Source organism: Macaca mulatta, chromosome 7 (genome assembly GCF_049350105.2).
Source record: "Macaca mulatta isolate MMU2019108-1 chromosome 7, T2T-MMU8v2.0, whole genome shotgun sequence".
In the NCBI taxonomy this organism is placed as follows: Eukaryota; Metazoa; Chordata; class Mammalia; order Primates; family Cercopithecidae; genus Macaca; species Macaca mulatta.
In genome coordinates, this window is record NC_133412.1 from 179,316,070 (window position 1) to 179,341,258 (window position 25,189).

At 60.2% G+C, this 25,189-nt stretch overlaps 1 protein-coding gene, 1 long non-coding RNA gene and 3 gene segments (V, D, J or C); 2 read left to right on the forward strand and 3 right to left on the reverse strand.

Annotated features, from left to right (window-relative positions):
- Window positions 1-8,208, reverse strand: part of LOC711872 (immunoglobulin heavy constant mu-like) — a 55,171-nt gene extending 46,963 nt beyond the window's left edge. The window contains 1 exon segment of the C gene segment in view: window positions 7,325-8,208. Coding sequence covers window positions 7,325-7,448 — 124 coding nt within the window.
- The window catches only part of LOC710905 (immunoglobulin heavy constant gamma 1-like), a 287,235-nt gene that overhangs the window by 133,655 nt on the left and 128,391 nt on the right, over window positions 1-25,189 (reverse strand).
- The window catches only part of LOC106995637 (immunoglobulin heavy constant delta-like), a 727,209-nt gene that overhangs the window by 61,968 nt on the left and 640,052 nt on the right, over window positions 1-25,189 (reverse strand).
- On the forward strand, window positions 2,396-3,381 carry LOC144330516 (uncharacterized). Its single transcript, XR_013396777.1, has 2 exons — window positions 2,396-2,754; window positions 3,204-3,381. It is a non-coding gene; the product is annotated as an uncharacterized LOC144330516 (long non-coding RNA).
- Window positions 8,327-25,189, forward strand: part of LOC144330488 (uncharacterized) — a 61,380-nt gene continuing 44,517 nt past the window's right edge. For 3 of the 6 annotated variants that reach the window (XR_013396714.1, XR_013396716.1, XR_013396715.1), the window contains exons 1-4: window positions 17,364-19,697; window positions 22,209-22,333; window positions 22,799-22,876; window positions 24,664-24,759. Coding sequence is in view for 1 of the 6 variants with exons in the window: in XM_077942156.1 (XP_077798282.1) it covers window positions 21,478-21,610; window positions 22,209-22,333; window positions 22,799-22,876; window positions 24,664-24,759 (432 nt within the window). In the remaining 5 variants the exon portion in view is untranslated. Of the gene's footprint in view, window positions 9,598-12,122; window positions 12,266-17,363; window positions 19,698-21,129; window positions 21,186-21,468; window positions 21,611-22,195; window positions 22,877-24,663; window positions 24,760-25,189 lie in introns of those variants that run through there. The other 3 variants (XM_077942156.1, XR_013396717.1, XR_013396721.1) reach the window with 3 other exon arrangements.

Genomic DNA, 25,189 nt, shown 5'->3' on the forward strand with positions numbered 1-25,189 from the left:
GGCAGGCCCAGCCCTTGACCTTCCATGCAGGAATGAGGCCCTGGGAAACTGAAAACAGACCTCCCACTGAGGGAACCCTCCCCACAGAGGACCAAAGGGCAGAGAACAGCAGCCCTGAGAGCCCTGGGAGAGGCAGGTGAGCTGGAGGCCTGGGACTGCGCGGCAGGGGCCCATCTACCTGGCCTGGTTGCTGCTATGGGCGGCACCACTGTGGTAACCGTAGCTATATCCACCACAGTCTGACACCCCCTGACAATAACCACACCTGGAACTGGAGGCAGGGCTGTCAGGAGGAGCTTCCCAGGGAACAGGGAGGGTCCAGACAGCTGTGCCAGGGGCCCACAGGGCTGGGGAGGCGGGGGGCTGCTTAAGTACCAGATGTGCACAGTGTCCCCCTGGAGAGGCCTCTGCAGCCTCCTGGGCTCTGGGACAGGCCTCCGGTCAGCAAGAGGCTGGGTGCTCCCCCAGCATGTGCTCTCCTGTCCTCCTCACCAGTGAGCTCCTATGCGACCCAGTGCGGGCCCAGCTCCAGCATCCACTCCTGTCAGCCTGGCCGAGGGTCCAGGCAGAACTGGGCATGGCTCCTTCTTAGGTCCCTCAGAGACTCTCTACGGTTGTACCTGGGGCTGGGGGCTCCATAAATGGTCTTTGCGAGGTGGGGATGTCAAAGGCAGACATTTCTATAGTGGCAGGTGAGGGGGACTTTCCGGGGCCTGGCCCTACGGAGCACAGTGGCCTCTCAGAGGAGGGTGTGTGGGAGTCCTGCCTGTTGGGAGCCTGGGGGGCGCTGCCCTGTTGATTCCAGCCAGGCAATTGGCAGGAGGTTCTGGAACAAGGCTGGTGTCTAAAATGATTCTGGGCCCCAGGAATTGACTGTTGGAACCGGGCCAGCCGTTGGGACAGGGTCTGGTGCAGCTGGCAGGGAAGGGACCAGGGAACCTGTGGTCATCAGTGAGGTCACCTCAGAGTCCTCTGAAGCCCCTGTTTGGGGGTACACGGTGTGTGGGGCACCAGCCTGTGGGCTGAGATGGCCCAGGTGTCCCTAGAGGCCGAGGGTCTGGGCACAAAGCGTTGGGCCTGGCTATCGTGGTCCCGGAGAGCTCCGAGCTGAGGAGTGTGCATGGCCCCGGGGTGTCCGGACAGTTTTTGCCACTGGATTCATCACTGTGGTAGTTACCGTAGTCACACAGTAGGAGGGCCCTTCACAAAAAGCCCCTGAGTGTGGCTAGAGGCCTTTCCCACGCAGGCCCTGGTCCAGGCGTCTGGGGCCCCCACTAAGAGTGGTGCTGTGTCCTGGGGATCTCAGGCCTTTCTGAATCTTCCACACCTGCCATCCAGGGCAGGTGGATCTGACTCACCTCCCAGGCTCCTGTTCCCTCCAGGAGGGGCTGAGGTGACGTCCGGCCAGAGGGTGTGCAGGAGTCAGGCCTCCTGGAGTTTGAGCCCTGGGGCAGGTGCAGGGGGTGGGACGCCTTTTAGGGGTCTGGGAAGGGCTGGGCTGTGGAGCTGTCCCCATGGGCCATCTTGTGCTCTGGGGCCGTCCCGATCCAGATGTGGGTTCCCACTGTGATGCCACCAAGGACTGTCCTGTAAGAGGGTGGCCACTGGGGAGAGAGAAAGCGATTTCTGGAAGGTTCTTTGTCTCTGACTGTGGGGGTGAGTCCTCTGTTGGCTTCCCCGGTGAGATCTGGAAACCAGCAGGACTCAGGACAGCCGGGTAGGATGAGTGACGCCCAGTTCCGGCTGTCCCCGGGAATGTCTTCTGTGTTGGAAATGACCCAGGAGAGGCTCAGGCCTCAGGGCCAGGCAGGCCAGGGACCACCGGGGCAGGGACAGTGCACAGGGCCAGTCCCCCATTCCTGTTGTACTCAGACATGGGGGTCTCTCAGGGTCCAGACATGTGGCCCAGCCTTGAGGGAGGGGCTTCCAGGACCGCTGGCTGGACAGCTGCTGATGGTGCTGTGGGGTCGACCCTGTCCCCATCTGGATCGGTGTTGGAGGGCAGCAGCGGTGCGGACCCCTCGCAGCCAGGTCTGGATGACCTTTAGGGTGACCTGGCCATCTGTTTCCTGGTCTCTGGGGCTGGTGGGCTGGAGCCCAGCGTGGCCACTCGTGGGCCTGTCTGTCATGCCTGCTGCCCTGTGGGTTTGGGTCATGTCTTGTACTGCTTTGGCAGCCACCACACCTGTGGTGCTGTGACCCCGATAAAACATCCTGTGACAAAGGCACGCGGCAGTGCCCCGCAGGGAGGGCTGTGGCGGGAAGCTCCCAGGGATGGGATTTTGATGGACTCCGTGACACTGTGGTCATAATAATCACCCCAGTACCACAGTGACACAGACCTCACTCCAAACCCACCCAGGCCTGGGGAAACCCAGGATGTCCAGGGCTGACCTGAGGAGGCAGCAAGGCCCTGAGGGGAGGCTGTGGGCCCAGTGCTCTCAGGTCTGCTGCGGGGACACTCGGGTCTGCCCCTCGCTTAGGTGGACAGTGTCCGTGGCCACCTGTGTCCTGGGGTTCCTCCTCAGTCTTCCGTCAGTCGCTACCCGCCCCGTTGCCGTGTCCTTTCGGGTTCATAAATTGCCCACAAGTCACGCAGGCATCACTCTGGGGCTTTTTATGTTCCCAGGGAACCAGGTGCCTCCACCCAGAAAGGTCAGATGTAGGGGAGTTCCAGAGTCATTCCCCAACCCTGGATGGACCCCTGCAGCCTCAGTGCTACTCAGGTTCCAGCCAGACCTGGAGCATGTGCAGGTGAGGCCCCAGGCAAGGTGAATCCCAGGCCAGGTGAGGTCCAGGCCAGTGAGGCCCAGGTCAGGTGATGTCCAGGCCAGGTAAGGTCCCAGCCAGGTGAGGCCCAGGACAGGTGAGGCCAAGGTCAGCTTAAGCCCATGTCAGGTGAGGCCCAAGCCACGTGAGGTCCAGGTCAGGGGAGGCCAGGTGGCCGTGCGAGGCTTCTGTAGTTTACCTCGGTGCCGAGCCTTTCTGGTGTCCCTGCCCCTCCTCCCAGCCCACGCTCTGTGCCTGCCAGATGGCAGCCCCTGCCCAGGTGGTGCTGGCTGTGGAGGAGCTGGGCTCTGCCTCCCTGTGCATGGGTGTCCCTCTCGGGCTCTGGCCGGGAGTGTGGCTGAGCTGCTTCTCTCCAGAATGCACCGACTGTGCCGTCATCAGGGGGATACAGCTCTGTGTTTGCTCCACATCAGGCCCCAGGAGCTGCCAGCAGGTACCGGGCTGCCCTGCCACACGGTGAGCCTGCAGCCTGTCCGGGGATGCCCAGGGAGGTGAGTGCTACCACACATCAGGCCTTTTCTCTTTAAAGTCGTTTCTTCAGGGATACATCATAGATGTCTCATATATTAAATATATGTCTGTATCGTTGTGCAATTGCCTGTGTCATCATTTTATTTATCCCACCTGGGTTAATGTCTTTGCTATTGTGAACAGTGCTGGAGTGAGAATTTTCTAAACACAGCTGTGTGCATTTTCCTCTTCTTGCGATTTAGAAGTTTAACTGGTGTTTTTAACGTACTGTAATGTGTTTGTTCTGTTCTTGTTAGGAGACTTGCCAACCCTGTGCGTCTCAGTTCATACCCTCTTCCTTCCCCAGTAGAAGTAACCACAACTGTGTTTCTGTGATCCTCATTTTCTTGATTTTCCTTGTAGTTTTTCTAGTGGAAAGTTTATCCCTTAAGAAAGTAATTCATTTTGCTGGGTGTAAATTTTATTTAGAAGAAATCATATTGAAAGTATTTTTTGGAGTTTCCTTTGTTACTGCAATTACTCAGCATTGTCATGAACTCAACCACAGAGTCGCACGTAACTCTCTACTCTTGTCATTGTCGCTGTCCTAGTTTGCGTTGCATGAACCTGCCATCGTTTATTTGCCTGTTTTCCTTCAGATGGACGTTTGCTTCGTTCTCAGTTTGGGCCTGTGACAGTAAATTTTTCTGCACATCTTTGCCCATGAGGCTCTCAGGGAGGGCTCTGGGGCTGGCATTGCCTGCAGGGTTCTGCTTTGTCACAGGCAGCTCCTGCCAGTGCTTTTCAGAGTGTCTGTGCCCAGCAGCAATGCCTGAAGGTGCCCACTGAACTTTGCCCTGGCATCGGGCACTTTCTGTGTGCTTGCTTCTGTGCTGCTCCACATTCTGGAGAATTTATTCAGGTCTGTGCTGCAAATCCATCCCACTGATTCTCTCTTTAGCTGTGTCTACACCAGCTGTTAAGCATCCCATGATGCAGCAGTGTGGGCACAGGGCAAACTTTCGAATGATGACAGTGTAGGATAGAGGCTGCTCCTCCTTCCCTGTGCCCTTCCCACAGACTGTCCTTCTGGGTTCACTCCCAGCCATTGATCCCAAACTCCAGTTTATGCAATTATCTGCACAGGAAAGCAGAAACAGCAAAAGGCCCTGCTCAGGCTCTGCCTGCATCCCCTCTTGCACACTGACCAAGGCTCTTTCCTTGGGGCCTGTGCAAGCTTCCCAGCTGCCTCTCATTTTCTGTTTACTCTGTCGATGACCGGTGGGGGTAATGTATCGGGGGGGTATGGTGCATTTTGGACATTGATGGACACCCCAGGCCCTACTTCCGAGATGCTGCCCCCAGCCCCTCAGCCCCAGAAGTGGGTGAGTTTGCAGTAGGGCTTAGGGACTGGAGCTGTGTCACTGTGGGAGGAGCAGCCACTATCACTACAGTGTGCTCACAGTGACACGAGCCCCCACAAAATCCTCCTGTCCCTTCGGGTGTCACCGAGTCCCCTCTTTCTGGCTCTGGCCCGGCTCTCCTGCTGAGACTGTGCCTCCCAGAGGATTTTTGTCTGAAACTCAGGGTGCCTTGGAGAGGACTCTGAGCCCAGTGCTGTACAGGGGGCTCCTCCTTTGTCCTAGGGGAGTTGCGTGGACCCTGTTTCTGGTCAAGGGAAGCGCTTGCTAGTGGAGGAGACCTTCCCTCCTCTCTTTCTCAGGAGCCCCTGCTGATGCTGTTGCCTGGTGTTTCTCAGGGCTGGTTCTGGGGACTCAGCAGTGTCTGCCCTGTTCCAGTTGGGACTGTGGGTCTATTCTGTCTCCTTGAGGTGTTGTGGGGCCACCAGTGAGGGGCTTGGGACGTCAGCGGCTGGTCTCTGTCCCTGCGGTCTGGGCTCGGGCTCACAGCTCCCCTGCCCTCCAGGTCGGTCACTGACTCAGTTACTATCCAGCTCCATGACTGTTCTGTGGTGGCTGCAGGTCTCTTCCCAGGAGAGGCCTGTGAGAGGACCGGGATGTCTGGGAGCCCTGCATTCTCCCGTGATGTTGCTGCCTGGGTCCCTCGTCTTTGAAGGGAGAGCCGAGCCTCCCTGAAGGTGCGGGCAGTGACAGATACAGGCGGACGTGCGTCAAGGCGCTGGAGGCCGATTTCTTTCAGTGCCCTCTGCCTGTGGAAGGGCTGAGCTCCCTGCTTCTGTGCACAGGGGGCTGCCCTGTAACCGGGCAGTGAGGGCAAGGGCCCAGGCCTGCATGGCAAAGACTTGGGTGAGCCTTCGTCCTGGAAGTACAACAGCTGGGCCTGAGATGTGGGGTACAGGGAGGAGCTGCACAGGGTGTTCTCCCGAAGGAGGGAGGAGGGAGGGAGCACAGAGGTGCTGGGAGCAAATGGAGAAGGAAACGGCAGTGACCTGATGGCCAGGCCGTCCGGTTTGGGATTGAACTGTGTGGGAACGGCTTCCTGGCCTGTGTGTAAGTGAAAGGGGGAGGGTGCCGAGGTCTGGGGCAGGAAGCCGGGGTAGTAACCAGGTCCAGGCCCTGGGGGTCTGGAGCTTATCTTCTTCCTGTGAGCTGTGTGTGGGCGGCACCTGCGGGAGGTGCCCTGGACCTGTGGTCTGGTGGAGCCCAGGCCTCCCAGGGACAGCAGGACAGCCGGGGCTGGAGGAGCCTGAGGGATCAGGTCAGGGTAGCCCTGGGGCACTGCCTCCACCTGTGAATAGTGCTGCTGTGGGGATCTGGGCATGAGGCCCCTTCACTCAGGAGGCGTGAGTGAGACCCTAAGTCCGTACCCCATGGGGGGCTCTGACCCTCCTGCAGAGGGGCTGGGCAGGGGTGGGTGGCTGGGTGCAGGTGAGGTGGGGAGCCCAGTCCTTCCCAGACGCACCCTGCTCTGCTCCAGGGTATGTGCTCGGGCACTGCAGGGTGGCTGGGCCTGGGCTGCCTTGTGTGCACGTGGTGGCTGCATTCCCAGAACTGGGACTGAGGCCCAGTGGGATCCGTGGAGGAATCTGAAGGGGGCTCCGCGGAGGACCTGCCTTGGATGACACTCCTATCTTGGGGAAGACATGGGGTCCAGCTGGGAGGAAGGTGAGTGTGAGGGTCTTCCTGGGACCCTCTCAGCCTGGGGGCTCTGTGCTTGGCGACCTCCCAGAGCTGCACAGGGTGTGAGGGTCTTCCTGGGACGTTCCCCAGGAAGTTCCCCAGAAGTGGGGAGTCATCAGCGTTGGGGTCCCCCAGGGTATTTGGGCGTCTCTGCTCCTGGAGTCAGCTCTGGATGTGGGTTTGTGCCTGTTCTGCCTGGGGTTGATGTTGGGAGGCGCCGCTGATCCCCGTCTCTCTGAGGACACTTGCAGAAAGGTCAGCTCCAGCCAGGGGCACGGGGGCCAGGGCAGAAGGATGGGATCAAGCCCCTGCCCCGACCTGCCGGAGCCCCCGGCCCTTGTCCTCCCATCCAGTGGGGACATCGTGGGGCTCTGGGTGCTGGGGGTCATGGGAGCCGGCAGGACATGGGCTCGGGTGGCTGCTCCCCTTTCTGGCTGGGCCTCTGGCAGTGGCCACGGGACAGTTTTGGACACAGCTTTTCGCACAGGGGTCATTCCAGTTATACCCACTGTGACTCGGGGCTGTTCAGAACCTGACGAGGCGCCCTGAGCTCTGGGGCCTTCTGGGTGGGGGCTGGGCTTGTGGGCGGGGTCTCCTGTGGGGGCTCCAGAGGCTGTGACTCGTTTTAAGTATGGGGTGAGCACTGGGAACCCCAGCTAGCGGAGCACCCACAGAACCGGGGCCTGCACACATTCCGCCCAGTGTGTGGGCTGCGCCCAGGCCCCTCTGGGCAGGTCGGCCTCAACGGGGAGGGTGCTCAGGCCCTGCCTGGCTCCTCCTTGGGGTAGAGGGGGCCCATCTCCTGGCCCTGGACCTCATCAGGCTGCCCCTGTTCTTGCAGAAATGCAGGACGGTGGAGAGTGCCCCGGAGGGGAGACGTCTGCTGGCCTGGGTGTCAGGTGCGGCCTCAGATCCTAAACGTGTCCCTGCTCTCTCTGGGTTCTGCTGACTTGGGACGGGGTTTCCGCCCTGGCGAGTGTCACTGTGGGACCAGCCGCTGCTATACCCCACTGTGACACAGACACCTTCAGAAACCTCCTGGTCTGTTTGGGGACCTTCCCTTGCTGGGCTCAGCACCCCCGGTCTGGTCTGGCCTTGACGGGGCATCCCTCAATCCTGGCTCTGGGGGGCCTGCCCCTCTGTCTGGTGTCTGGAGTGGGGGGTCTGAGGCAGAGGCCAGCTGCCTAATTGCCTGCAGGGACTGGAGACAGGCCTTCCTCCCAGGGCAGGACCAGCGGTCCTGGATGGAGCTGAGGTCTGTGCCTGTATCGGGGCCCCATATCCTGCTCCTTCATGGCTCTGAGCTCCCCCTGGCAGGACCTCCTTGGGGTGCTGGGTTCATCCTGTTTGGGAGGGGCTGCCCCCCAGTCCCAAGACTCTAGCGGAAAGCTCGCTGAGGGGCTTTTGGGTCTGGCCTGGGCTGCTGTGGGGGCATTCCACTGTGAGAGGGTCCCACAGAGAATCTCCCATCCTGCTTGTCCTCTCAGAGCCTGGAGGGGGCTGGATCTGGGGATCCGAGAGGAGGATCCTGGACCCAGGGGAGGGGGGCCTCTTCACTGACCTCCCCTCCCTCCATCCTTCCCTTCCCCAAGCTGCCCTGGCGGCCCCCCTGCACCCCAGCCTCTGTCTGCACTGGCTCTGCTGGCTCTGGTGTGGGTGGGACTTAGGAAGGTGTGGATAACTTGTGGCTAGGGTGGAAAGGAGGTGGGCAGGTCAGTGGGTCACCGGCTGTGGAGTGGGCTCATCCAGGATGGTGGAGCACCCGTGGAGCCCTGAGCCCTCCCGACACCATCCCTGGTCTTTCTCCGCAGCCTGCCACTGTGGGAGCCCTCGGCAGGGTGGACATACCCTCTAGGAGGCTGGTACTTCCCTGGGTTCATGAAGTCAGAGCCTCCCGCCCATTGGTGCAGGAGGCTTCATCCCTCCGCCCTTCCTGATGGCTCCCTGGGGATTCCGGATTCCCATGGGTTGATGAGGGGAGAGCAGAGGGGAGGAGGGACAGGACTGGGTCCTGGGTTAGGGGGCGCTCGGGCTGGGGTCCCTGGAAAGAAGTTCCTGGTTCCTGGGGGCCAATCAGGCAGGCGTCCTTTCTGTCCACACACTGAGGGTCCCAGCAGGAGCCACGTGGGGGAATGGTAAGGAGAGGGCCTCTGTCCTGTCCTCCCCAGTCCTCCAGACAGGGTGGGGGCTGAGGGGTCCTCCCCAGGGCAGGGCCAGGCACTGACTCTGGTGTGGGGTTGTTGGACGTTGTGCACTGGCCTGGGGGGTGCGGGGTGCATAGCAAGAGGGGCGGACTCAGGTGTGGGATGGCCCGGTCATCCCTGTGTTCATGCCATTTCCTGCCCTGGGCACCTGCACTGAACTGCAGCAAGGATGGGGGTGTCCTCCCAGCCTGCAGCCTGCCTGGGATCTGCTCTGGGCCTGGAACTGGGGATGGGAGCCATCCTGGAGGTCAGCAGCCTCCTCAGACAGCAGGAGGAGACCAGGACAACCCCTAGCAGGGGAGGCAGTGGAGATTTTGGCAGGGACTGTGTTATGGGAGCCAATACCCAGAAGGTACAGTGACAGATGCCCCAGCAATACGTCCTGTCCACAGCCGTCTGCCCACCTTGTCTTAGCCACGGCCTGGGAGGGTGCTGTGTTTCTGGCAGGCCCAGCCCTTGACCTTCCTTGCAGGGATGAGGCCCTGAGAAGCTGAGCTGCTGGTGGTTCTCGAAGAGGTCTCCAGGGCAGGGGGATGGGGTTAATCGAGTGGCCAGGGTGGGGTCGGACCCTTCTGCCACTCAGGGTTTGGCATCTCTGGCTGATCCCTGCACCCAGGTACTGCCGGGTACAATGCTCCAGGCCCACTGCCTGGGCTCCCCGCCTTGTTTCCAGGGGGTTGGGTGGTGCTCCAAGCCTCAGTTTCCCCACTGTGGAGGGGATGCTGCTGGAGGGATGAGGATCATAGAGCACAGCCTGGCAGCTTCTGTGCCCGCTGTCCCTGTGGACCTGGACTGTGGGACGGGCAGGCTTCCCCATCAGGGCTGGGCCTGCCAGGGGCACAGCACCCTCACGTGCCCACACTGGGGGCTCCGTGGCTCTGGCTCCGTGGTGCTGCCTGCACCTCTCAGGGCTGGAAGCTGCCTGTCCCGCCAGCCTTTGGTTTCTATCTCAGTCATCCCTGCCCTGGAGCACAGACCTCCCACTGAGGGAACCTCCCCACAGAGGGCCAGAGGGCAGACAGCGGCAGCCTTGAGAGCCCCAGGAGAAGCAGGTGAGCTGGAGGCCTGGGGCTGCGCGGCAGGGGCCCATCTACTTGGCCTGGTTGCTGTTATGGGCGGCACCACTGTGGTAACTGTACCCACTGTATCCACCACAGCCTGACACCCCCTGACAATAACCACACCTGGAACTGGAGGCGGGGCTGTCAGGAGGAGCTTCCCAGGGAACAGGGAGAGTCCAGACAGCTGTGCCAGGAGCCCCTAGAGCTGGGGAGGTGGGGGGCTGCTCAGGTACCAGACATGCATGGTGTCCCCCTGGAGAGGCCTCTACAGCTTTCTGGGCTCTGGGACAGGCCTCTGGTCAGCAGGAGGCTGGGTGCTCCCCCAGCACGTGCTCTCCTGTCTCCTCACCGGTGAGCTCCTATGCAGCCCAGTGTGGGCCCAGCTCCAGTGTCCACTCCTGTCAGCCTGGCTGAGGGTCCAGGCAGAACTGGGCATGAACTCCATTTTAGGGGCCTCGGAGACTCTCTACGGCTCTACCTGGGGCTGGGGGCTCCATGAGTGGTCTTTGCCAGGTGGGGACATCAGTGGCAGGTGTGTCTGTAGTGGCAGGTGAGGGGGACTGTCTGGGGCCTGACCCTACGGAGCACAGTGGCCTCTCAGAGGAGGGTGTTGGGAGTCCTGCCTGTTGGGAGCCTGGAGGATGCTGTCCTCTTGATTCCAGCCAGGATGGGAATCCAGACAGTTGGCAGGAGCTGCTGAAAGGGGGCTGGTGTCTATAGCAATTCCAGGCCCCAGGAGTTGGCTGTTGGAACCGGGCCAGCTCTCAGGACAGGGTCTGGTGCAGCTGGCAGGGAAGGGCCAGGACACCTGTGGTCATCAGTGAGGTCACCTCAGAGCCCTCTGAAGCCCCTGTTTGGGGGCATACGGTGTGCGGGGCACCAGCCCATGGGCTGAGATGACCCGGGTGTCCCTAGAGGCCGAGGGTCTGGGCAAAACTCTCAGACCCGGCTCTTCTGGTCCTGGACAGCTCTGAGCCGAGGAGTGTGCGTAAACCCTGGGTGTCCGGCTGGTTTTTGCCACTGGGTTCATCACTGTGGTAGCTGCTACCGTAGTCACACAGTAAGAAGGCCTTTCACAAAAAGCCCCTGAGTGTGGCGAGAATCTTTTCCCACCCAGGCCTTCTTCCAGGTGTCCGGGGCCCTCATTGACAGTGGTGCTGCATCCTGGGGATCTCAGACCTTTCTGAATCTTTTCCGTCTGCCATCGAGGGCAGGTGGATCTGACTCACCTCCCGAGCTCCTGTCCCCTCCAGGAGAGGCTGAGGTGACGTCCAGTGGAGAGTGTGCAAGAGTCAGGCCTCCTGGAGTTTGAGCCCTGGGGCAGGTGCAGGGGGTGGGACGCCTTTTAGGGGCTGGGAAGGGCTGGGCTGTGGGGCTGTCCCCATGGGCCATCTTGTGCTCTGCGGCCGTCCCGATCCAGATGTGGGTTCCCGCTGTGATGCCACTGAGGACTGTCCTAGAAGAGGGTGACCACTGGGGAGAGAGACAGGGATTTCTGGAAGGTTCTTTGTCTCTGACTGTGGGGGTGAGTCCTCTGTTGGCCTCCCCGGTGAGATCTGGAAAGCAGCAGGACTCAGGACAGCCGGGCAGGATGAGTGACGCCCAGCTCTGGCTGTCCCCGGGAATGTCTTCTGTGTTGGAAATGACCCAGGAGAGGCTCAGGCCTCAGGGCCAGGCAGGCCGGGGACCACAGGGGCAGGGACAGTGCACAGGGCCAGCCCCACCCTCCTGGTGCCCCTGCTCTGACATGGGGGCCTCTCAGGGTCCACACATGTGGCCCAGCCTTGAGGGAGGGGCTTCCAGGACCGATGGCCGAACGGCAGCAGATGGTGCTGTGGGGCCGGCCCTGTCCCCATCTGGACTGGGGTTGGAGGGCAGCAGCGGTGCGGACCCCTTGGAGCAAGGTCTGGCTGACCTGTGGGGTGACCTTGACCATCTGTTTCATGGTCTCCGGGGCTGGCGGGCTGGAGCCCAGTGTGGTCACTCGTGGGCCTCTCCATCGTGCCTGCCGCCCTGTGGGTTTGGGTCACAGGATGCACTGCTGTGGTGGCCACCACACCCATGGTGCTGTGTCCTTGATCAAAACCCTAACATGGCATGCGGCGGTCCCCCGCGGGGAGGGCTGTGGCGGGAGGCTCCCAGGGTTGGGTTTTTGATGGACTCTGTGACGCTGTGGGTGTAATAACCACTACCATAGTAATACCACTGTGACACAGACCTTACTCCAAACCTACCGCCAGGCCCGAGGAAACCCAGGATGTTCAGGGCTGACCTGAGGAGGCAGCGGAGCCCTGAGGGGAGGCTGTGGGCCCAGCTTTCTCAGGTCTGCTGCGGGGACACCCGGGACTGCCCCTCGCTGTGGTGGACAGTGTCTGTGCCCACCTGTGTCCTGAGGCTCCATTTCAGGCTGACATCTGTTCCTACTGTCCCTACCCACCCCATGGCCTTGTCCTTTTGGGTTCATAAATTGCCCACAAATCATGCAGGCATCATTCTGGGGCTTTTTATATTCCGAGGGCCACCAGGTGCCTCCACGCAGAAAGGTGAGATGTGGGAGAGTTCCAGAGTCATTCCCCAACCCTGGACGAGCTTCTGCAGCCTCAGTGCTACTCAGGTTCCAGCAAGACCTGGAGCATGTGCAGGTGAGGCCCGAGGCCAGGTGAGTTCCAGTCCAGTGAGGCCCATGCCAGGTGAGTTCCAGGACAGGTTAAACACAGGTCCGGAGAGGTCCAGGTGAGTTGAGGCCCAGGTCAGGTGAAGCTCGGGACAGGCAAGGTCCAGGCCAGGTGAGGCCCAGGTCAGGTGAAGCCCATGTCAAGTGAGGTCCAGGTCAGGGGAGGCTGAGGTGGATGTGTGAGGTTTCTGCAGTTTTCTCTGGGTGCTGACCCTGCCTGGTGTCCCTGCCCCTCCTCCCAGCCCCTGCTCTGTGCCTGCCAGATGGCGGCCCCTGCCCAGGTGGTGCTGGCTGTGGAGGAGCTGGGCTCTGCCTCCCTGTGCATGGGCATCCCTCTCGGGCTCTGGCGGGGGAGTGTGGCTGAGTTGCTTCTCTCTGGAGTTCACTGACTGTGCCGTCCTCAGGGATATACATCCTCAGGGCTCTGCGCTTGCTCCACGTCAGTCCCCAGGAGCTGCCAGCAGGTACCGGGCTGCCCTGCCACACGGTGAGCCTGCAGCCTGTCCGGGGATGCCCAGGGAGGTAAGTGTTGCCACACATCAGGCCTTTTCTCTTTAAAGTCGTTTCTTTGGGGGATACATCATCGATGACTCATGTACTAAATATACGTCTGTATCATTGTACAATTGCCTGCGTCATCATTTGTTTATCCAGCCTGGGTTAATGTCTTTATTATGAACAGTGCTGGAGTGAGAATTTTCTAAACACAGCTGTGTGCATTTTCCTCTTGCAATTTAGAAATTTAACTACTATTTTCAGATACTGTAATGTAATTGTTCTGTTCTCGTTAGGAGACTTGCCAACCCTATGTCTCAGTTCATACCCTCTTCCTTCCCCAGTGGAAGTAACCACTACTTTGATTATGTGATTATTATGTTCTTGGTTTTCTTTATGGTTTTCTAACTGATAAATGTATCCCTTAAGAAGATAGTTCATTTAGCTGGGCGTACATTTTATTTAGAAGAAATCACATTGAAAGTATTTTTTTGGAGTTTCTGTTGTTACTCCAATTACTCAGCATTGTCGTGAACTCAACTGCAGAGTCGCCCATAAGCCTGTACTGTTGTCCTTGTGGCTGTCTGGGTTTGCATTGCATGAACCTGCCATTGTTTATTTGCCTGTTCTCCTTCAGATGAATGCTTTGTTCTCAGTTTGGGGCTATGACAATCAGATGTTCTGCACATCTTTGCCCATGAGGCTCTCAGGGAGGGCTCTGGGGCTGGCATTGCCTGCAGGGTTCTGCTTTGTCACAGGCAGCTCCTGCCAGTGCTTTTCAGAGTGTCTGTGCCCAGCAGCAATGCCTGAAGGTGCCCACTGAACTTTGCCCTGGCATCGGGCACTTTCTGTGTGCTTGCTTCTGTGCTGCTCCACATTGAGGAGAATTTATTCAGATCTGTGCTGCAAATCCACCTCACTGATTCTCTCTTCAGCTGTGTCTACATCAGCTGTTAAGCATCCCATGATGCAGCAGTGTGGGCACAGGGCAAACTTTTGAATGATGACAGCGTAGGATAGCAGCTGCTCCTCCTTCCCTGTGCTCTTCCCACAGACTGTCCTCCTGGGCTCACTCTCAGTCATTGATCCCAAACTGCAGTTTATGGAATTATCTGCACAGGAAAGCAGAAGCAGCAAAAGGCCCTGCTCAGGCTCTGCCAGCATCCCCTCTTGCACACTCACCAAACCTTCCTTGGGGCCTGTGCCATCTTCCCCAGCTGCCTCTCATTTTCTGTTTGCTCGCTGGCTGGTGGGGGTGATATGTGGGGGGGAGTCTGGTGTGTTTTGGGCATTGATGGCCACCCCTAGACCCTACTTCCCAGAAGCTGCCCCCAGCCCCTCAGCCCCAGAAGTGGGTGAGTTTGCAGTAGGGCTTTGGGCCTGGGGCTGTGTCACTGTGGGCATAGCAGTAAATACCACTACAATATTCTCACAGTGACACGAGCCCCCACAAAATCCTCCTGTTTCTGCGGGTGTCACCGAGTCCCGTCTTGCTGGCTCTGGCCCGGCTCTCCTGCTGAGACTGTGCATTCCAGGGGGTTTTTGTCTGAAACTCGTGTGTCTTGGAGAGGACTCTGAGCCCAGCGCTGTACAGGGGGCTCCTCCTTTGTCCTGGGGGAGTTGCGTGGACCCTGTTTCTGGTCAAGGCAAGCGCTTGCTGGTGGAGGAGACCTCCCCTCCTCTGTTCTGCAGGAGCCCCCGCTGATGCCGTTACCTGCTGTTTCTTGGTACTGGTGCTGGGGGCTCAGCAGTCTCCGCCCTGGTCCAGCTGGGACTGTGGGTCTGTCCTGTTTACACGGGTGTTGTGGGGCCACCAGTGAGGGGCTCGGGATGTCAGCGGCTGGTCTCTGTCCGTATAGTCTGGGCTCCAGCTCACTGCTCCCCTTCCCAGGGTCTGGCAGTGACTCCGTTAGTATCATCCATCTCCGGAGATGTTTTTTGGTGTTAGACTCCGTTAGTATCATCGTGTTAGACTCCGTTAGTACCATCCATCTCCGGGGATGTTTTTTGGTGTTAGACTCCGTTGACGGGAAGGCTGCAGGTCTCTTCCCAGGAGAGGCCTGTGAGCGGACCGGGATGTCTGGGAGCTGTGCATTCTCCCGTGATGTTGCTGCCTGGATCCCTCGTCTTTGAAGGGAGAGCCGAGCCTCCCTGGAGGTGCGGGCGGTGACAGACACAGGCGGACGTGCGTCAAGGCGCTGGAGGCCGATTTGTTTCAGTGCCTTCTGCCTGTGGAAGGGCTGAGCTCCCTGCTTCTGTGCACAGGGGGCTGCCCTGTAACCGGGCAGTGAGGGCAAGGGCCCAGGCCTGCATGGGAAAGACTTGGGTGAGCCTTTGTCCTGGAAATACAACAGCCGGGCCTGAGAGGGGAGCGGGGCCGGAGTGGCCGGAGGAAGGTGAGGGCATGGGCAGTGTGTGGGTGGGAGTGCAGGGTCAGTGCCATGGCTCAGGGGCCCCAGGAGAGGAAGAGCTTGAGTTGTGGACAGGAGAGGGCACGGGATGGGCACAGGCGGGAGAAACTGAGGCTCTGCAGCAGAAGAGGGGAGGGCCTGCAGGTGCAGGGTTGGCCTAGTGGGAGTGTCTGGAGGGAGGGACAGGGGTCTGGGTGGAGACCAGGGTGGGGATTACAGGGACAGGACCCCAGGGTTGTCTGGGTGGGCAAGAGCAGTGGGGTAGAAAGGGCTGGAGGCAGGGTCGGGTCTCCCCATGGTGTGGGCTGCAGGGTCGGGTCTCCCCAGGGTGTGGGCTGCAGGGAGGGGCTGCACAGGGTGCTCCCCCGAAGGAGGGAGGAGGGAGGGAGCACAGAGGCACTGGGAGCAAACAGAGAAGGAAACGGCAGTGACCTGAGTGTCAGGTGGTCCCGGTTTGGGGTTGAACTGTATGGGAACAGCTTCCTGGCCTGGTGTAAGTGGAAGGGGGAGGGCGCCGAGGTCTGGGGCAGGAAGCAGTGGTAGCAAGGCAGGTCCTGGCCCTGGGGGTCTGGGGCTTCTCTTCTTCCTGTGAGCTGTGTTGGTGGCTCCTGCGGGTGGTGCCCTGGACCTGTGGTCTGGTGGAGCCCAGGCCTCCCAGGGACAGCAGGGCAGCCTGGGCTGGAGGAACCTTAGGGGCCAGGTCAGGGTGGCCCTGAACCACTGCCTCCACCTGTGACCAGGGCTGCTGTGGGGATCTCGGCATGAGACCCCTTTTCCGAGGAGGGGAGGCACGTGAGTGAGACCCTAAGTCCATACCCCATGGGGGCTTGTCCCCCATGCAGAGTCGCTGGACAGGGGTGGGTGGGGTGTGCAGGTGGGGGTGGGGGTGGGGAGCCCAGACCCTCCCAGATGCACCCTGCTCTGCTCCAGAGTGTGTGCTTGGGCACTGCAGGGTGGCTGGGCCTGGGTTGCCTGGGGTGCCCGAGGCAGCTGCATTTCCATAGTGGGGACTGAGGCCCAGTGGGGTCTGGGGAGGAGCCTGAAGGGGGCTCCATGGAGGAACTGCCTTGGATGGTACCCCTCTCTTGGAGAGGACATGGGGTCCAGCTGTGAGGAAGGGGCATGGGCCACCTCCTGGGGGTCTTCCTGGGACCACCTCAGCCCGGGGGCTCTGTGCTTGGCGACCTGCCAGAAGTTCCTCCCGGCCCAGACCCCAGAGTCCGTGCTGCACCAGGGCAGGGAGGAAGGGCCTGTGGCCTGGTCGAGGTTGGGCCCACAGTGGTGTCCCCTAAGCCCGAGTCTGCTCCCAAGTGCTCGCCCCGCAGCAGGCCCTGAGTGAGGGACAGAGATGGGGCGGGGCCTTTGGTCCTGGTGGCCTCTGGGGCGGATTCCAGTGGGGGAGTCATCAGCGTCGGGGTCCTCCAGGGTATTGGGGCGTCTCTGCTCCTGGAGTTAGCTCTGGATGTGGGTTTGTGCCTGGGCTGCCTGGGGTTGATGTTGGGAGGAGCCGCTGATCCCCGTCTCTCTGAGGACACTTGTCAGAAGGGTCAGCTCCAGCCGGGGGCACTGGGGTGAGGGCAGAAGGATGGGATCAAGCCCCTGCCCTGACCCGCCGGAGCCCCCGGCCCTTGTCCTCCCATCCAGTGGGGACACCGTGGGGCTCTGAGTGCTGGGGGTCACTGGAGCCGGCAGGACGTGGGTTCGGGCGGCTGCTCCCCTCTCTGGCTGGGCCTCCGGCAGTGGTCACGGGACAGTTTTGGACGCAACTTTTCTCATAGGGGTAGTTCCAGTTATACCCACCATGACTCGAGACTGTTCAGAATCCAACCAGATGACCTGAGCTTTGGGGCCTCCTGTGGGGACTGGGCTGCTGGGTGGGGTCTCCTTTGTGGGCTTTGGAGGCTGTGGCTTGTTTTAGGTGTGGGGTGAGCACTGGGGGCCCCAGCTAGCTGGAGACCCACAGAGACCGGGGCCCGCACACATTCCGCCCCAGTGTGTGCAGTTGGCCCAGGCCCCTCCGGGCAGGTCAGCCTCAATGGGGAGGGTGCTCGGGCCCTGCCAGCTCCTCCTTGGGGTAGAGGGGACCCATCTCCTCGCCCTAGATCCCCCCCAGGCTGCCCCTGTTCTTGCAGAAATGCAGGACAGGGTGTGGTGCCCTAGAGGGGAGACGTCTGATGCCTGGGTGTCAGATGCGGTCTCAGATCCTAAACCTGTCCTCCCTGCTCTCTCTGCGTTCCGCTCACTTGGAATAGGGTTTCTGGCCCGGCGAGTGTCACTGTGGTTCCAGCTGCCGCTATACCCCACTGTGACACAGACACCTTCAGAAACCTCTTGGTCTGTTTGGGGGCCTTCCCTTGCTGAGCTGCGCCCCTTGGTCTTGTTTGGCCTTGACGAGGGTGTCCCTCAACCCTGGCTCTGGGGTCCTGCCCCTCTGTCTGGTGTCTGCAGTAGGGGTCAGAGGCAGAGGCCAGCTGCCTCCGGGCCTGCAGAGGCTGGAGACAGGCGTTCCTCTCAGGGTGTGGGCTGGGTGGTGACGTCTGTGTTTGTACTGGGGGCCCCATATCCTGCTCCTCCATGGCTCTGAGCACCCCCTGGCAGGACCTCCTCGGGGTGCTGAGTCTGTCCTGTCTGGGAGGGGCTGCCCAGGCCCGGGACTCTAGTGGAGAGCTCACTGAGGGGCTTTTGGGTCTGGCCTGAGCCGCTGTGGGGTATTCCACTGTGAGAGGGTCCCGCAGAGAATCTCCCCCTCTGACCTCCCAGAGCCTGGAGGAGGCGGGACCCAGGGGTCCCATAGGAGGATCCTGGACCCAGGGGAGGAGGCCATGTTCACTGACCTCCCGTCCCTCCATCCTTCCCTCCCCGAAGCTGCCCTGGCGGCCCCCCTGCACCCCAGCCTCTGTCTGCTCTGGCTCTACCAGCTCTGGTGTAGGTGGGGCTTAGGAAGGTTGGACAACCTGGAGGTGGGAGAGTCAGTGGGTCACCAGCGATGGGGGTTCACTGAGGACGGAGGAGCACCCGTGGAGCCCTGAGCCCTCCTGCACATTGTTGCTGGTCTTTCCCCGCAGACTGCTACGGTGGGAGCCCTTGGCAGGGTGGACATACCCTCCAGGAGGCTGGCACTTCCCTGGGTTCACGAAGACAGAGCCTCCCGCACAGTGGTGCGGCAGCCCCGCTTCCTCCTTCAGCCCTTCCTGATGGCTTCCTGGGGATTCCAGATTCCCTTGGGGAGATGAGGAGGGCAGAGGGGAGGAGGGGCAGGCTGGGTCCTGGGTTAGGGGGCGCTCGGGCTGGGGTCCCTGGAAAGAAGTTCCTGGTTCCTGGGGGCCAATCAGGCAGGCGTCCTTTCTGTCCACACACTGAGGGTCCCAGCAGGAGCCACGTGGGGGAATGGTAAGGAGAGGGCCTCTGTCCTGTCCTCCCCAGTCCTCCAGACAGGGTGGGGGCTGAGGGGTCCTCCCCAGGGCAGGGCCAGGCACTGACTCTGGTGTGGGGTTGTTGGACGTTGTGGACTGGCCTGGGGGGTGCGCGGTGCAGAGCAGGAGGGGCGGACTCAGGTGTGGGATGGCCCGGTCATCCCTGTGTTCATGCCATTTCCTGCCCTGGGCACCTGCACTGAACTGCAGCAAGGATGGGGGTGTCCTCCCAGCCTGCAGCCTGCCTGGGATCTGCTCTGGGCCTGGAACTGGGGATGGGAGCCATCCTGGAGGTCAGCAGCCTCCTCAGACAGCAGGAGGAGACCAGGACAACCCCTAGCAGGGGAGGCAGTGGGGATTTGGGCAGGGTCTGTGCTGTGGGAGCCAATACCCAGAAGGTACAGTGACAGATGCCCCAGCAATACGTCCTGTCCACAGCCGTCTGCCCACCTTGTCTTAGCAGCGGCCTGGGAGGGTGCTGTGTTTCTGGCAGGCCCAGCCCTTGACCTTCCTTGCAGGGATGAGGCCCTGAGAAGCTGAGCTGCTGGTGGTTCTCGAAGAGGTCTTCAGGGCAGGGGGATGGGATTAATCGAGTGGCCAGGGTGGGGTCGGACCCCTCTGCCACTCAGGGTTTGGCATCTCTGGCTGATCCCTGCACCCAGGTACTGCCGGGTACAATGCTCCAGGCCCACTGTCTGGGCTCACAGCCTCGTTTCCAGGGGGTTGGGTGGTGCTCCAAGCCTCAGTTTCCCCACTGTGGAGGGGATGCTGCTGGAGGGATGAGGATCATAGAGCACAGCCTGGCAGCTTCTGTGCCCGCTGTCCCTGCGGACCTGGGCTGTGGGACGGGCGGGCTTCCCCGTCAGGGCAGGGCATGCCAGGGGCACAGCACCCTCACATGCCCACACTGGGGGCTCCATGGCTCTGGCTCCGTGGTGCTGCCTGCACCTCTCAGGGCTGGAAGCTGCCTGTCCCGCCAGCCTTTGCTTTCTATCTCAGTCATCCCTGCCCTGGAGCACAGACCTCCCACTGAGGGAGCATCCCCACAGAGGGCCAGAGGGCAGACAGCGGCAGCCTTGAGAGCCCCAGGAGAAGCAGGTGAGCTGGAGGCCTGGGGCTGCGCGGCAGGGGCCTGTCTCGTTGGCCTGGTTGCTGCTATGGGCGGCACCACTGTGGTAACTGTACCCACTGTATCCACCACAGCCTGACACCCCCTGACAATAACCACACCTGGCACCGGAGGCGGGGCTGTCAGGAGGAGCTTCCCAGGGAACGGGGAGGATCCAGACAGCTGTGCCAGGACCCCCTAGGGCTGGGGAGGTGGGGGGCTGCTCAGGTACCAGACATGCACAGGGTCCCCCTGGAGAGGCGTCTGCAGCCTCCTAGGCTCTGGGATGGGCCTCTGATCAGCAAGAGGCTGGGTGCTCCCCCGGCATGTGCTCTCCTGTCTCCTCACTGGTGAGCTCCTATGCAGCCCAGTGCGGGCCCAGCTCCAGTGTCCACTCCTGTCAGCCTGGCTGAGGGTCCAGGCAGAACTGGGCATGAACTCCATTTTAGAGGCCTCGGAGACTCTCTCTACGGCTCTACCTGGGGCTGGGGGCTCCATGAGTGGTCTTTGCCAGGTGGGGACATCAGTGGCAGGTGTGTCTGTAGTGGCAGGTGAGGGGGACTGTCTGGGACTTGTCCCTATAGAACACAGTGGCCTCTCAGAGGAGAGTGTGTGGGAGTCCTGCCTGTTGGGAGCCTGGGGGACGCTGTCCTCTTGATTCCAGCCAGGATGGGAATCCAGGCAATTGGCAGGAGGTGCTGGAAGATAGTTGGTGTCTATAGCAATTTCAGGCCCCAGGAATTGGCTGTTGGAACCGGGCCAGCTCTTGGGACAGGGTCTGTTACAGGTGGAGGGAAAGGGGCCAGGACATCTGTTATCAGTGAGGTCACCTCAGAGTCCTCTGAAGCCCCTGTTTGGGGGTACATGGTGTGCGGGGCACCAACCCAGGGGCTGTGATGGCCCAAGTGTCCCTAGAGGCTGAGGGTCTGGGCACAGACCGTTGGGCCCGGCTATCGTGGTCCCGGAGAGCTCTGAGCCGAGGAGTGTGTATGGCCCCTGGGTGTCCGGCCAGTTTTTGTCTCTGGTTTCATCACTGTGGTAGTTACTGTATTCACACAGTAGGAGGGTCCTTCACAAAAAGCCCCTGAGTGTGGCCACAGGCCTTTCCCACACAGGCCCTGGTCCAGGCCTCTGAGGCCCCCATTGACCGTGGTGCTGCGTCCTGGGGATCTCAGGCCTTTCTGAATCTTCCACACCTGCCATCCAGGGTAGGTGGAGCTGATTCACCCTCCTGGGCTGCTGTCCCCTCCAGGAGGGGCTGAGGTGACGTCTGTCAGGAGAGTGTGTAGGAGTCAGGCCTCCTGGAGTTTGAGCCCTGGGGCAGGTGCAGGGGGTGGGACGCCTTTTAGGGGTCTGGGAAGGGCTGGACTGTGGAGCTGTCCCCATGGGCCATCTTGTGTTCTGGGGGCCATCCCGATCCAGATGTGGATTCCTGCTGTGATGCCACCAAGGACTGTTCTGGAAGAGGATGCCCACTGGTGAGTGAGACACAGAATTCTGGAAGGTTCTTTGTCTCTGACTGTGGGAGGTGAGTCCTCTGTTGGCTTCCCTGGTGAGATCTGGAAACCAGCAGGACTCAGGACAGCCGGGTAGGATGAGTGACGCCCAGCTCTGGCTGTCCCCGGGAATGTCTTCTGTGTTGGAAATGACCCAGGAGAGGCTCAGACCTCAGGGCCAGGCAGGCCAGGGACCACAGGGGCAGGGACAGTGCACAGGGCCAGCCCCCCGTTCCTGTTGTACTCAGACATGGGGGTCTCTCAGGGTCCAGACATGTGGCCCAGCCTTGAGGGAGGGGCTTCCAGGACCGCTGGCCGGACAGCTGCTGATGGTGCTGTGGGGTCGACCCTGTCCCCATCTGGATCGGTGTTGGAGGGCAGCAGCAGTGCGGACCCCTCGCAGCCAGGTCTGGATGACCTTTAGGGTGACCTGGCCATCTGTTTCCTGGTCTCTGGGGCTGGTGGGCTGGAGCCCAGCGTGGCCACTCGTGGGCCTGTCTGTCACGCCTGCTGCCCTGTGGGTTTGGGTCAGGTGTTGTAGTGCTTTGGCAGCCACCACACCTGTGGTGCTGTGACCCCGATAAAACATCCTGTGACAAAGGCACGCAGCGGTGCTCCGCAGGGGGGGCTGTGGCAGGAGGCTCCCAGGGATGGGTTTTTGATGGACTCCGTGACACTGTGGTCATAATAATCACTCCAGTACCACAGTGACACAGACCTCACTCCAAACCCACCCAGGCCTGGGGAAACCCAGGATGTCCAGGGCTGACCTGAGGAGGCAGCAAGGCCCCGAGGGGAGGCTGTGGGCCCAGCACTCTCAGGTCTGCTGCGGGGACACTCGGGTCTGCCCCTCGCTTAGGTGGACAGTGTCCGTGGCCACCTGTGTCCTGGGGTTCCTCCTCAGTCTTGCGTCAGTCGCTACCCGCCCCGTTGCCATGTCCTTTCGGGTTCCTAAATTGCCCACAAGTCACGCAGGCATCGCTCTGGGGCTTTTTATGTTCCCAGGGAACCAGGTGCCTCCACCCAGAAAGGTCAGATGTAGGGGAGTTCCAGAGTCATTCCCCAACCCTGGATGGACCCCTGCAGCCTCAGTGCTACTCAGATTCCAGCCAGACCTGGAGCATGTGCAGGTGAGGCCCCAGGCAAGGTGAATCCCAGGCCAGGTGAGGTCCAGGCCAGTGAGGCCCAGGTCAGGTGATGTCCAGGCCAGGTAAGGTCCCAGCCAGGTGAGGCCCAGGACAGGTGAGGCCAAGGTCAGCTTAAGCCCATGTCAGGTGAGGCCCAAGCCACGTGAGGTCCAGGTCAGGGGAGGCCAGGTGGCCGTGCGAGGTTCTGCAGTTTACCTCGGTGCCGAGCCTTTCTGGTGTCCCTGCCCCTCCTCCCAGCCCACGCTCTGTGCCTGCCAGATGGCAGCCCCTGCCCAGGTGGTGCTGGCTGTGGAGGAGCTGGGCTCTGCCTCCCTGTGCATGAGCGTCCCTCTCAGGCTCTGGCGGGGGAGTGTGGCTGAGCTGCTTCTCTCCAGAATGCACTGACTGTGCCATCCTCGGCGGTATACGTCCTTGGGGGGATACAGCTCTGTGCTTGTTCCACAACAGGCCGCAGGAGCTGCCAGCAGGTACCGGGCTGCCCTGCCACACGGTGAGCCTGCAGCCTGTCCGGGGATGCCCAGGGAGGTGAGTGCTACCACACATCAGGCCTTTTCTCTTTAAAGTCGTTTCTTCGGGGATATATCATCGATGTCTCATATACTAAATATATGTCTGTATCATTGTGCAATTGCCTGTGCCATCGTTTATTTCTCCAGCCTGGGTTAATGTCTTTGCTATTATGAACAGTGCTGGAGTGAGAATTTTCTAAACACAGCTGTGTGCATTTTCCTCTTCTTGCGATTTAGAAGTTTAACTGCTGTTTTCAAGGTACTGTCATATATTTGTTCTATTCTTGTTAGGAGACTTGCCAACCCTGTGCATCTCAGTTCATACCCTCTTCCTTCCCCAGTGGAAGTAACCACAACTGTGTTTCTGTGATCCTCATTTTCTTGATTTTCCTTGTAGTTTTTCTAGTGGAAAGTTTATCCCTTAAGAAGATAGTTCATTTTGCTGGGTATAAATTTTATTTAGAAGAAATCATATTGAAAGTATTTTTTGGAGTTTCCTTTGTTACTCCAATTACTCAGCATTGTCATGAACTCAACCACAGAGTCACACGTAACTCTCTACTCTTTTCCTTGTCACTGTCCTAGTTTGCATTGCATGAAAGTGCCATTGTTTATTTGCCTGTTTTCCTTCAGATGGACATTTGCTTCGTTCTCAGTTTGGGCCTATGACAATCAGTTTTTCTGCACATCTTTGCCCATGAGGCTCTCAGGGAGGGCTCTGGGGCTGGCATTGCCTGCAGGGTTCTGCTTTGTCACAGGCAGCTCCTGCCAGTGCTTTTCAGAGTGTGTGTGCCCAGCAGCAATGCCTGAAGGTGCCCACTGAACTTTGCCCTGGCATCAGGCACTTTCTGTGTGCTTGCTTCTGTGCTGCTCCACATTGAGGAGAATTTATTCAGATCTGTTCTGCAAATTCACCTCACTGATTCTCTCTTCAGCTGTGTCTACACCAGCTGTTAAGCATCCCATGATGCAGCAGTGTGGGCACAGGGCAAACTTTCAAAAGATGACAGCGTAGGATAGCAGCTGCTCCTCCTTCCCTGTGCTCTTCCCACAGACTGTCCTCCTGGGCTCACTCCCAGTCATTGATCCCAACCACCAGTTTATGGAATTATCTGCACAGGAAAGCAGAAACAGCAAAAGGCCCTGCTCAGGCTCTGCCTGCATCCCCTCTTGCATACCCGCCAAAGCTCTTTCCTTGGGGCCTGTGCAAGCTTCCCAGCTGCCTCTCATTTTCTGTTTACTCTGCTCACTGGCTGGTTGGGTGATGTATGGGGGGAGTCTGGGGCATTTGGGACATTGATGGCCACTCCAGGTCCTACTTCCCAGATGCTGCCCCAGCCCTTCAGCCCCAGAAGCAGGTGCGTTTGCCACAGGGCTTTGGGAATGGGGCTGTGTCACTGTGAGCATAGCAACCACTACCAGTACAGTATTCTCACAGTGACACGAGCCTCCACAAAATCCTCCTGTCCCCACGGGTGTCACCGAGACCCCTCTTTCTGGCTCTGGCCCGGCTCTCCTGCTGAGACTGTGCCTCCCAGGGGCTTTTTGTCTAAAGCTCAGGGTGCCTTGGAGAGGACCCTGAGCCCAGTGCTGTACAGGGGGCTCCTCGTTTGTCCTGGGGGAGTTGCATGGACCCTGTTTCTGGTCAAGGCAAGCGCTTGCTCGTGGAGGAGACCTCCCTTCCTCTCTTTCTTAGATGCCGCCTCTGATGGTGTTGCTTGGTGTTTCTCAGGGCTGGTTCTGGGGGCTCGGTAGTGTCTGCCCTGTTCCAGGTGGGACTGTGGGTCTGTTCTGTTTCCACAGGGTGTTGTGGGGCCACCAGTGAGGGGCTCGGGATGTCAGCGGCTGGTCTCTGTCCCTGCGGTCTGGGCTCGGGCTCACAGCTCCCCTGCCCTCCAGGTCGGTCACTGACTCAGTTACTATCCAGCCGGCTCCATGGCTGTTTGGTGGTGGCTGCAGGTCTCTTCCCAGGAGAGGCCTGTGAGAGGACCGGGATGTCTGGGAGCTGTGCATTCTCCCGTGATGTTGCTGCCTGGATCCCTCGTCTTTGAAGGGAGAGCTGAGCCTCCCTGCAGGTGCGGGCGGTGACAGACACAGGCAGACGTGCGTCAAGGTGTTGGAGGCCGATTTGTTTCAGTGCCTTCTGCCTGTGGAAGGGCTGAGCTCCCTGCTTCGGTGCACAGGAGGTTGCCCTGTAAATGGGCAGTGAGGGCAAGGGCCCAGGCCTGCATGGCAAAGACTTGGGTGAGCTTTTGTCCTGGAAATACAATAGCCGGGCCTGAGAGGGGAGCAGGGCCGGAGTGGCCAGGAGGAAGGTGAGGGCATGGGC